Source organism: Sapajus apella, unplaced genomic scaffold, assembly GCF_009761245.1.
Source record: "Sapajus apella isolate SASKATOON/1434 unplaced genomic scaffold, GSC_monkey_1.0 scaffold48, whole genome shotgun sequence".
In the NCBI taxonomy this organism is placed as follows: domain Eukaryota; kingdom Metazoa; phylum Chordata; class Mammalia; order Primates; family Cebidae; genus Sapajus; species Sapajus apella.
In genome coordinates this window covers 14475671-14488425 of record NW_022436988.1, presented here as the reverse complement: position 1 = coordinate 14488425, position 12755 = coordinate 14475671, and the positions used below count along the sequence as shown (strand labels likewise).

Here is a 12755-nt window from a genome sequence, read left to right as displayed (position 1 = left end):
TTTTTTTTTTTTTTCTTGAGATAGGGTCTTGCTCTCTCACCCAGGCTGGAGTGCAGTGGCACAGTCTTGGCTCACTGCAACCTCTGCCTTCCAGGCTCAAGTGATTCACCTGTCTCAGCCTCCTAAGTAGCTGGGACTAACCTGGCTAATTTTTGTATTTTTTATAGAGATGGGGTTTCACCATGTCGCCTAGGCTGGTCTCAAACTCCTGAGTTCAGGTGATCCACTCACCTCGGCCTCCTAAAATATTGGGATCACAGGCATGAGCCACTCACAGCAACCCTATAAATGTTATCTCTGCTTTACAAATGAGGAAATTATGACACAGAGAGGTTAAATGACCTGCCCAGTGTCACACAGCTAGTATGTGTGACATACTCTACTCTGCCAGACTATTTAACACTTAATTACCTGAAGCTCTGTGCTTCATGTGAAGCAGTCTTTAGAGCTTTAGATCCCTACCTAGATTGTTAGCTTTAATAGAGACAATAATAGATAGAGAACTTTTCATTTTTATGAAATTACTTTTTTCTTTTTTCTTTCTTTCTTCTTTTTTTTTGAAAAGGAGTCTTGCTCTGTCGCCCAGGCTGGAGTGCAGTGGCACGATCTCAGCTCACTGCCATCTCCGCCTCCCGGGTTCAAGTGATTCTTCTGCTTCAGCCTCCTGAGTAGCTGGGACTACAGGTGCATGCCACCACTGGACCTGGCTAATTTTTGTGTTTTTAGTAGAGATGGGGTTTCACCATATCGGCCAGGCTGGTACCTCTGCCTCCCAAAGTATTGGGATTACAGGCATGAGCCACCGTTCCCAGCCCTGGAATTACAGTTTTTAAAGTCTCAGTGCTGGTGCATTTCTGAAGGGGCTGGCATAGGTGTATGCTGTAAATTGGTATTGCCTTCTAGAAAGCAGTTGGATGTTAAGTATACGTAGTCATTAAAATGTTTGTAACCTTTAACCTCATAATCTTATCCTCGATTATTGTAATCTTGGGAATAATCCAAAAGAAAAAAAAATATGTACATGAGAATTTTAATTGTAGTATTTCTGTTAATTATGGCAAAAAATTGGAAACAACCTTAATGACCACTAGTAAGGGAATGTTAATGTAAAGTATAGCACATTAATGCATTGGGTATATTTTATTGTCTTTTAAAATGAGGCATGACTGTATCAGCATATGGAACAGTTCACAATAAAACATTAAGCAAAAACATAGAGGTAGGCTGAATATTGTGTCCATATGCTGATTATAAGTAAAGTAGGCATGCGTGTGAACAAAAGCTAGAAGAAAACATGAAAAAGCTAACACTTGAGTCCTAGAGTTATTTAATGACTAGCTGTTGGTTGCCAGTAACTAAGAACCTGCTTACTTTTTAAAAATTCTTAATTCCAGCTGGGTGCAGTGGCTCATGCCTGTAATCCCAGCACTTTGGGAAGCCAAAGCGGTCGGATCACTTGAGGTCAGAGACCAGCCTGGCCAACATGGCAAAACCCCGTCTATACTAAAAATACAAAAAATTAGCTAGATGTGGTGGTGCATGCCCGTAGTCCTAGCTACTCGGGATGCTGAGGCAGGAGAATTGCTTGAACCCAGGAGCTAAGATTGTGCCACTGCACTTGAGCCTGGGCAACAGAGCAAGACTGCATCTCAAAAACAGTGTGTGTGTGTATGTGTGTGTGTGTGTACACAGTGGGGTGCAGTGGCATGCACCTGTGTGTACACACACACACACACATACACACACACACATATTCTTCTATTATACCATTTTGAGACAATGGGTATTCTTGTAATGAAATTTCAAAATCATAACACTATATTCAGAAAGGCATAAAATGTAGCATTGTGAATAGCAGCATTGTTTTAAATTCTGCCTTGATTTTTAAAATATTTTTACCTTGATGATCTATATTAGCTGTCCGGTTCATGTATTACCAGAAAACTGTGTTGTAGTTTTGGAAGAAATGCGACACTGAGAAGGAAGAACCAGTCACATTGCATAAGAAAGTGTGCCATCATAGAGTAGCTAGTGACTTGTGTGACCGGCAGCCTCTGTTTGTTCAGGGTCTTGTAGTTCACTGACCAAGAGGGCAGAGAAGAGCTCACTTGATCCTTGCAACAACACTTCCTCTCAGATAGACAGGCCACCTCCATTTCACAGAGATGCTGACACTCAGAGTAAGTGACTAGTTTGAGTTTTGGGGTCAATAAAGAAGAAAGCTGGAAAACAGTTAATTATAGTAGAGACCGTGTTTTTCACACATATTGTATAGCAGCAATGAAAACATAGACATTCTAAGTCATGAGTGGGGTAGCACAGTAAAAGAACATTTAGAATAGATTAGAGAGAGGTGGGCAGAACTTGGAACTGGGAAGTGATCCTTGTAATTGGCATTGGATTCAGATCCCATTGCTTTTAATAGAGGAGCAAGGAGCAGTGTGGAGAAGGTAGATATGCAGACAGGAAGATCACTCTGGCTAGAACAAAGGGTGGCTGATAGTGGGGAGTAAGATTGCAGGTGGATATATAGCAATGAAGGTGGGTGAGAACAATTGATAAGATTTCAGTCTAAACTTTGAGTAGTGTTGCAGGGATGAAAACAAGTAGATTCTGGCCATTTGTAGTACATTTTGAACCTGTCCTGCTAACATTTTAATGTATCTTGGCATTTTTGCGGGGAGCAGAAATGGGGTCTTGCTATGTTTCCCAGGATACTCTCAGACCCCTGGCTTCAAGCAGTCCTCCTGCCTCAGCCTCCCAAAGTGCTGGGATTATAGGCATGAGCCACCATGTCTGACCAGTCTTGGCGTTTTATAATGAGAATAATATATCTGAAAATGTAATTTAAAAGATCATTTTGTTTGCACATCTATTCACTAGTCCAGTTAGTAGTCCATTGAAAATTCTGATTACTTCTGAATTGCTAAGTATAAAACCACTTATTTCCTTTCCAGGATTATATTCCATCACAACAAGATATTCTGCTTGCCAGAAGACCCACCAAAGGCATTCATGAGTATGACTTTGAAATAAAAAATGTTCCTTTCAAAATGGTTGATGTAGGTGGTCAGAGATCAGAAAGGAAACGTTGGTTTGAATGTTTCGACAGTGTGACATCAATACTTTTCCTTGTTTCCTCAAGTGAATTTGACCAGGTGCTTATGGAAGATCGACTGACCAATCGCCTTACAGAGTCTCTGAACATTTTTGAAACAATCGTCAATAACCGGGTTTTCAGCAATGTTTCCATAATTCTGTTCTTAAACAAGACAGACTTGCTTGAGGAGAAGGTGCAAATTGTGAGCATCAAAGACTATTTCCTAGAATTTGAAGGGGATCCCCACTGCTTAAGAGACGTCCAAAAATTCCTAGTGGAATGTTTCCGGAACAAACGCCGGGACCAGCAGCAGAAGCCCCTATACCACCACTTCACCACTGCCATCAACACAGAGAACATCCGCCTTGTTTTCCGTGACGTGAAGGATACTATTCTGCATGACAACCTCAAGCAGCTTATGCTACAGTGATGTACAAAAGACTTCTTGTTTTAATATCTTCTTGTGATTTTGATTGTTTTCTGTGTGTTTTGTTTTTTAAAATAGCAGTTTACAACCAGAATTAGAACAATCTTGATTCTATGTTTAACTTCTTGAAAATCTTAGTACTTTTTCAGCAGTCTTGGGTTTGTGGCTGAAAGCTGTCGAGTGACACATCGCCAAGATTTGCTGTAATGCAGGCTTTGATCTGCTTCACTATGGCTTCTATTCAAGTCCAGCTAAAACTTCCCAGCTGACCTCAGACTAGACATATTTCAGGCTTTCAATTCTGTTTTTCAAACTGAATTCTTCTGCAGTGCCAAGTAGAGAAGGTGTCTTTACTTGTAGTGATGAGGTTAGGAGTATTGGGTTCCAAAACAAGTAAAATATCTTCTGTCTGCCTTACACATAGCAGTGACACTTGCCGCGCAGCTTAATGGTGACCTCCTATTTTGAAAGGGTTGTTAGAAAAAAGTTTGATCTAAGAAATGGCATTCTGTAGATTTATAGAAGGTTTAGCCTTCATATTTTAATTGCTTGTATACACAGCAGCTGTTTTGCTTTTAAATGTCTGTGTTTCTGAAGGTAATGCTCTTAGTGTTTTCAAGTTTACATAAGGATCTTTGGTCTGATGCTGATGAAGAGTTCACAGGTGGTATGGCAGGAGAGCAAAAGGCAAGCAAATGCTATTTACAGTGTTTTGGTGAAACGTGATGAGTGAAGTAGAATTTGCCTTTCTCGTGTTTAATTATCATGTAGTTTAATGTACCGTATGTGAAACATTGTGGCCATAGCAGCAACTAAAAACTGCAAGTGACTTGGTAACAGAACTTTCTAAATAAACTTAACCTGTTCCAGAATGTCCTGTATTTGACTTTTAAGCCCTATCTCAGTTGGTCAGTAAAGACCAGTCCTTACTGTAGGAAATCATTGTTGTAACATCACAAACATCTATCTTTTGCTGTCCTCTCCATTCCCATCAACTACAAACTGTGGCATTTATGGGATTGTTTTGTTTGTTTGGAGCTTGCCAAGGGCAGTATTTTTCTGTCATAGTATTCAAGAAGGCATTATTTGAGATTCCTGTTCATTCTTGGTGTGTCTCTAAAAGATACAGTATGTATACATTTGTATAATTGTTGTTTATGAAAGTCCAGCTTTTTTGAGGTATATTTTAAATGTTTTAAGGATGCTTCTAAGGATAAGTAGTAATTTTTTTTAGTTCGCACCTAAACATGGTTACATTGACCTCCCCCCACTGCTTACCAAATTAAAATGTGTCCGTGAAGTAGCTTTGTGATTGCAGATGCATTCATAGTGAACTCATCAGAGTGGCTGATTTGCAATACTGAAATACTATCTTGTAGGCTGTATGTAGTGTTAAAATTAGATCAGAGAAACAAAAGTCCAAGGCTGGTGACAGTTAGAAAAGTCTGACAGCTTTTCTTCTTTTCCTGAAAATTTTAAGACTGTGATATCTGTCATGTTGCTGTATAGCTGGCTGTGCACTCAGGTATTTTATTGGTCCTTGAAGGACTGGTCATTGTGGATCACCCAGTCTTTCCAAGTCAGTGGCTGTTCTGTCTTGCTGTCTGATACAAGAGTGGGGCTTTTCCGTGAACTAACCAGGGATTGTTCTTGACATACCTGACTTTTCAAAGTATGTTTTTTAGTAGAGGCGTGGTTTCCCCATATTAGCCAGGCTGGTCTTGAATTCTTGACTTCAAGCCATCCATCTGCCTCAGCCTGCCAAAGTGCTGGGATTACAGGCGTGAACCACCATGCCCGGCCGACATACCTGACTTTTCTCACATTGGAACTTCTACTGTCCTTATATCCATGTAACTTCCAGCGTTTTCATGCCACGTAGCCCGGCACCGTGATGCAGGTGTTCATGGTATCATTCATGCATGTTTGATTAGTTCTACATCTAGTGCCTCTTGCCAAAAAGAATACATTGTTTAAATTCACAAAGTTAGCATAATCGCAGTGCTAATGAATATCTGAATGTGCACAGTAACATTTGGCCTGTTCAGTGGAGAATTTAGCCATACATTTAAAAAAATAGTTTTATTGAATGGCCAAAACATTTAACTCCAATGAGGACTCAAGCTAGATCCCTATAGAAAGAGGACACTTCATGTTATTTAAGTAATAGTTAAGATCTGTGATACAAACCGTAGATATTGCCTGACAAAGCAGAAATCACCAAGTTTCCCCGTTTTGACTTACCACTAGGAAGTGTTAAAACACCAAATAGATAGCATGTTATTTTGGGCATTTGCAATTTTCTTCCCTGCTGCATGTGATGTCTCAGAATCAACATACTTTTAAATTTTAGAATCAATTTTGAGGCAATGAATTACTTACATTCAACTTAGGGTTGTTTTGACATTCAGTAGAACTTTAAGTTCAATCTAAAGGCTTTAGTCCACATTTTTTTTAATGTGTTGTATTTTTAAACCATTTGAAAGGAGTCTTATACCTGTATCATGAAAACTGAATCCTTTTGAAATACCACTTTATGAAGAGAGAGATGAAATTTAGTGAACAGAATTGAAAAGGTGCTCATAATTTTCACTATGCCAACTTACCCCAGTCTCTAAAAAAGTAAAGTTCTTTGATGTATTTGATTTTCTAAATCTTTATGATTATGATTTGGAATAAAATGTGCCTAATCCTGTATTACATTCTGTTCTTAAATCTGAATGCATTCTCATTTAATTCTGAAAAAATACCACACAAGTGTCTTCATTGACCTTGAAGAAATGTATCATATACACAGTTGCCTTACAAAAACAACAACATAAATTTAGGCTATAACTTTTATAGAGAAAGGGTTTTGTCAAATGTTTTCTGAAAACCTGAGTAATTCAAAGTGTGCCTCTGCCACTTTAATATTTTTAATAACCTGGATTGTTGCTGTCTGCCAAATACTAAATTGAAATCTTCATTTTAGTTTTATTATCTGGAAAGGGCACTGGCTTGCGGTGCAACCAAAGAAAGCAATGTGGAATGAAAAAGATCATTCACTTTTGTCTTATTTTCTTTTAAGGTGTATTGGCATGTACTTTACATAGAGAAGGTCCTCTGGTTAATCTCTCAAATTGAGGCTGTTTAGGGAAATCCTTACTAAGTTGGTGGCAGTTGGTTTAAAGTAGAAGGAAATAAGATCGCCTTAATACTAGAAATGATTAGAAGTACTGATTTAGATTCAACAGATACCATATGTCCTTGTCATTTTTTGTAAGAAGAAATAGGTAAATCTTAACTTTCACTGTGTACCCAAATACTTGTATTTATGCTTTTGATAAAATGTATTTTCCACATTAATACACATCCGGTTATGCCTTATTTATATATGAAGAATAAAGTTACCATGTTACGCTGTTATGTCCTGAAATTCAAATCACTATTTGAGAAACCCTCAAAGTGGTGCTTTCATTATATAATGATACATTTAGGCAAAACCCCAAACCAAGCCATTTGAAACAAGATTCTCTCTGTTGCAATTTGTAGCAATGTTATTTCTGTGTATGTCATGAGAAGGCTAACTATCAGTGTTAATTTCTTGTTTGAATCCATGAAATCATGCCTGTAAAGCCCAAACATTTGTAACAAACTCCCTAATAAATTTAGAGAAAGTCACTCTGTTACCATTTCATTTATTTTAGTTTTATTTGAGGAATCAAAACCAGAAGTTTTGCTCATGTCTTTTTCACTTGGAAATCTGACTTAGGATCTAGTTACTTTGTCTCCCATCATTTTAAGGTGTTCACTTCTGTTAATCACAGATGATCTGTCCTTGTGTTGTGCTGCTTGACTAAAAGCACTGATTTTTTTTTTTTTTTTTTTTTTTTTTAATGATAGGATACAGGGTGGCTTTTCAGTCTAGTAAATAGGAGGGGAGAGATTATGGGTAGGTGTGGGTGTGTCTGCATGTCCCAAATATAGCACATGCCCATTTTTTTATGGTACGAGGTTAGGGCTTAATAAATGTATACTAGAGCTTGAAGCATAAGCCTAAGCCTGAACATTTTAAACAAGTTGGACTTTATGGCTTTTGCAAGTTCCATCAAGTAGATGTTAGCCTTAGGCTGGTAGGTGATGAACAACATTATTTGAAGTACAGTGTTTGTACTACTAGCATTCTTATGTCTGTACTTGAATGTATAGTTAGCATTTAAGTTATGTTCACTCTTGCGGCATTCAGGTCTAACCATCTGGTTTCAAATGCGAGAGCTTATATGAAACATTGTTTTGAAAGCATGAATGATAATGGCAATATTTCATGGGTTGATAGGGAAATTTTTGTGACCTATACAAATCTGCTGTTGATGAAAGTTTACAGATGGATCAGAGTATGCTGGAACTCACTATGCACAAATTTTCAATCAGTGGATATCACTGAAAGTCATGTAGTACTTGGTATGTGATTTTGGTTTGTATTAAGAAAGTTTGTTTATAATATTTCTTGCCGTAGAGATACATTTGTCCTTAATCATGCCTATTTGATGGTACTAGGAAAGGAAAGGGTAGAGATTAATTCTTGCAAAGTATATGCAACAGTGGAACAAACTATGCCATTTACCTTTTACCTCTTACTTTAAGGCAGAATTGCAAAACGTTTGAAATGGCTTTTCTGTACTAGTCTGCTCTGGTGAGAGCTCATTTACCACAAGAAGCCTTATAAAATATATTTTGTAACAACCTCATAAATACTGTACCTAACAAACATGATTTGTATTAGCTCTGTATAAAATATTTTTGTGGCTTAGGGTTTCTTTTGTGTTTTTTTTAACATATATCTTTTTATAACTTTCCAGGAACTAAGCACATTATCTGATAATTGTAAATTTTGTCAGTGCTTTAGTTCAGGATGGGCAATAAATTATTTTTAAAGGAGGTCTAAAAGTGGAAAGAATGGTTTGATTTTATAAAATGAGTTGCTAGTTCATTACAGCTTTTTCCTTTTGTACATATTTTGCAAAACATTTGCCTCTTGCTATTAATATTTGCTTTGTAAAATTTACTGACATTTAATAAACATTTGTAAATGATTCAATACTACAATGTTATTTAAACTAACAGTTTGCTAACTGTAAAGTGTAAAGCAGATGCTGAAAGTCTGAAAGCAAAAGTTTCATCGAGGGACTGACTTAAGACACAGAAACCCATTTCAGCAGAATCCCCAGCAACACTTGGCTTGAATATTAGTCTAGAAACTTCTTACTAGAAATGGAGATGTGGACTTCTTCCAAAGAAGTTCTCAGACACTTAATATATTTTGACATGGGAATTGGGAAAGAGAAACTGCTTGTTTTTCTCTTTTCCTCTTAAGGTCGCTGAAACTGTATTAGGGTATACCTGAGCTCAGTTCATCCAGCTGAGACAGTATTAATAATTCTGTTATGTCTGTTGTAAATAATGTTTGAAGACAAACCAATGTTTACCACTCATGTTTTTTTAAAAAAAATTTAGATTATGATTTACAGAAAAATTTCAAAACAGCACAGAGTTCCCCATACTCCACACTCCTTATAATAGTTCCCATAATTAACATCTTGCATTAGTTTAGTACATTTGTCATAATTAATGAACCAATATTGATAACATTATTAACTAAAGCCCATACTTAATTCCTATTTCCTTAGTTTTCCCCTAACGTCTTATTTGTGTTCCAGGATCCATCCAGCACACAACATTACATTTACTTGTCATGTCTCCTTCAGCTCCTCTTGGTAAATTAACAGACTCCTGTTTCTCAGATTTTCTGTTTTTGATGACCTTGGTAGGTGTTTTGTTTTTTGTTTGTTTGTTTGAGACAGGGTCTCCCCTGTCGCCCAGGCTAGAGTACAGCGGCCCGATCTCGGCTCACTGTAGCCTCTGCCTCCCAGGTTCAAGTGATTCTCCTGCCTCAGCCAACCAAGTAGCTAGGATTACAGGCGCATGCCACCACACCTGGCTACCTTTTGTATTTTTAGTTGAGATGGAGTTTCTCCATATTGCCTAGGCTGGTCTCAAACTCCTGAGCTTAAGTGATTTGCCTGCCTCGGCCTCCCAAAGTGCTGCGATTACAGGCTTGAGGACTTTGGCAGTTTTGAGGAGTATTAGGTATTTTGTAAAATATTCCTCTGTTGAAATTTGGTGTTTTTCTCATGATAGACTGGATTATGGGTTTGGGAACCACAGAGATAAAGCATGATTATCATCAACTCATATCAGGTGCACCTTGTATGGTTACTACGCGGCTTTTCCCTTTATACTTTCCGCTAAGTTAGCAGTTCTCAAATCACTGTTGGCATGTTTACGCCTTTTCTTAACTAGCATGTATAGAAACCTCTGGCTGCATGCAGTGCCTCACGCCTGTAATCCCAGCACTTTGGGAGGCCAAGGCTGGCGGGTTACTTGAGCTCATGAGTTTGAGACCAGCCTGGGCAACATGGTGAAATCCCGTCTTTACAAAAATTAGGCAGGCGTGGTGTCATGTGCTTGTAGTCCCAGCTACTCGGGAGGCTATGGAGGTTGCAGTGAGCCAAGATGGCACCACTGCACTCAAGCCTGAGTGGTAGATCCACACCTTGTCTCTAAATAAATAAGTAGACAAATAGACAAAGCTGTGCTTGTACTTTTCGTCCCCTAAACAGAACGAAGGGCTTTCTCTTGGTATTGCAAAGCAGGTGTCAGGAAATGTCTGGAGATGAGCTTGTATTCCTGGGCTGGTTTGGCTCCAACCTCTCTGGCAAATCAAAATTCTTTTCCAGGGCCCCACCTCTAACATGTCAAGAAAAACTGAGATAGAAAATTTGGACTTGGAGTCTAAATATTAATATCTAATAATCTGTGACTTTGGAAAATGGTCATTCAATTCTGGGAGAGATTTAAGATCTTTAAAAATTGAAACTAGACTCACTTGAGCATTTGAATCCCCAAACCAAGAGGTCATTTAAAAAACAAAAACACCCTTTCTTATGCTATTGTTGGAACAAGGGAATATTTCTCTGTGTAAAAAGAAACAACACAGCTATTTGTAGCAAAGTGTTTTGGCACAATCCTGGTTAATTGGCACCATGGAATGTCATGTCAGTACAGGATGCTCTCCCAAAATGACCTGTTTCACTCCCTTCAGTTCATGTTCCCTCTCCCCTTCACCAGCTGGCAGGAGCAGAAAATCAAGCGTGTCTAAGGCTGCAGTGTAGGTCATTACGGAAGAATCATCGACTTTAAAAAAGACTTCATAGCTTCTGTTTTCCTATCACGAATCTCCTTGGGGAAAAGAAAAATCAACATATTCCTCCACTCAATATAAATGTCAATTCGGGACACAGCTTCCCTCAATGTTCTAGGAAAGGGAGACTTTTCGGTCCTAAGAATGTAGGAAACTCAAGGTCTACAGGTTAAACCGGAGGTCTGTTTTGGTGACTTGGAAAATTTGGCAAATCCTCAATGGATGACCTAGGGCAGTGTTTTAAAATACATACTGTAGGCGTCACATGGTGGTTACGCCTATAATCCCAGCACTTTGGAAGGGTAAGGTGGGTGGATCACTTGAGGTCAGGAGTTCGAGACCAGCCTAGCCAACATGGTAAAACCACGTCTCTACTAAAAATACAGAAATTAGCCGGGGCCTGTGGCGGGCACCTGTAATCCCAGCGACTTGGGAGGCTGAGGCAGGAGAATTGCTTGAGCCTGGGAAGCAGAGGTTGTAAGCAGTAGGCCAAGATCATGTCACTTCACTCCAGCCTGGGCGACAGAGCAATACTCCATCTCGAAAAAAATTAAAAATAAAAATAAAGGCCGGGCATGGTGGCTCACATTTGTAATTCCAGCACTTTGGGAGGTCAAGGCAGGCAGATCACCTGACATCAGGAGTTCGAGACCAGCTTGGCTAACACAGTGAAACCCTGTCTCTGCTAAAATTACAAAAATTAGCTGGGCATGGTGGCATGCACCTGTAGTCCCAGCAACTCAGGAGTCTGAGGCAGGAGAATCACTTGAACCCAGGTGGGAGAGGTTACAGTGAGCTAAGATCGTGCCTCTGCACTCCAGCCTGGGCAACAGAGTGAGACTCCATCTCAAACAAATAACAGCTAGTGCTCGACTTACGATCACAGTCGGGCCCGCGGACCGGTCGTAACACGATTTGGTCGTAAGTTGAGTAGGCTATATGTACAGTTGAAATGGTGCACGCGGAGATGGTAGTGCTGCCGGAAGCTGGTCCGCACTGTCGTACGCCCAGCTGGGCAACGTTTGCGCTGCCAGACGTGGAGCAGTCGTGGCTAGCGATTGTGGTCTTAAAGTCAAATGGTCGTAAGTTGCATAGGTGGTAAGTCAATCAATACCTGTAAAGTACACGCTGTAATTTTTCCTCAGAAATTAGTGGGGCCTCTGAAATACATTATTGTGATTGGAGAAAGGGCTATCCACGAAAATGCTGCTGCAAGAATATCTTACAAATGTTCCTTTTCCTTTGAAGCACACCAGGAAAACAAAAGGCTCAAACAAGTATGTGATACAAATTAGCCATTCAATGAGGCTGTGTTAGGGTTCTCTGTTTGCCACAAGAATACTGAGGGACGTTGTGTGCAGAATTGACATTTATACCGAGTGGAGGAGTATGTTGGTTTTTCTCTTCCCCATGAAGGTTCGTGGTAGGAAAACAGAAGCTATCAAGTCTTTTTTAAGGTCAATTATTCTTCCGTAATGACCTACACTGCGGCTTTAGACACGCTTGATTTTCTGCCCCTGCCAGCTGGTGAAGGGGGGCGGGAACATGAACTGAACCGAAGGCCAAGCACTGCTGACCTTGGAGAGAAAAAAAATCGTCGTTTCATTTTACTTTCCTATTATTCTACATGGAAAATCCCCAGTTCTTGTAAGCTTTGTGGGATTTAACTAGCTGATTTTACCATCAGACTTAATTGAAACTTTATTCTGAATAAATGAACCTCGCTGGGTGCTGGTGGCTCACGCTTCTAATCCCTGCATTTTGGGAGGCCAAGGCAGGTGGATCACCTGAGGTCAGGAGTTCAAGACCAGCCTGGCCAACATGGTGAAACTCTGTCTCTACTAAAAATACAAAAATTAGGCTTGGTGGCACATGCCTGTAGTCCCATCTACTCGGGAAGCTGAGGCAGGAGAATCGCTTGAGCCTGGGAGGCGGAGATTGCAGTTAGCTGAGATCACCACTGCACTTCAGCCCGGGCAACAGAGTAA

General features: G+C 39.6%; 1 protein-coding gene across 3 annotated transcripts in view; it reads left to right on the top strand.

Annotated features, from left to right (window-relative positions):
- Positions 1-8599, top strand: part of GNA13 (G protein subunit alpha 13) — a 48396-nt gene extending 39797 nt beyond the window's left edge. For all 3 annotated transcript variants that reach the window (XM_032241925.1, XM_032241926.1, XM_032241927.1), the window contains exon 4: positions 2958-8599. In XM_032241925.1, the coding sequence (XP_032097816.1) occupies positions 2958-3530 (573 nt within the window). In that variant the 3' untranslated portion in view covers positions 3531-8599. The remainder of the gene's footprint in view (positions 1-2957) is intronic.
- The last annotated feature ends 4156 nt before the right edge of the window (positions 8600-12755 follow it).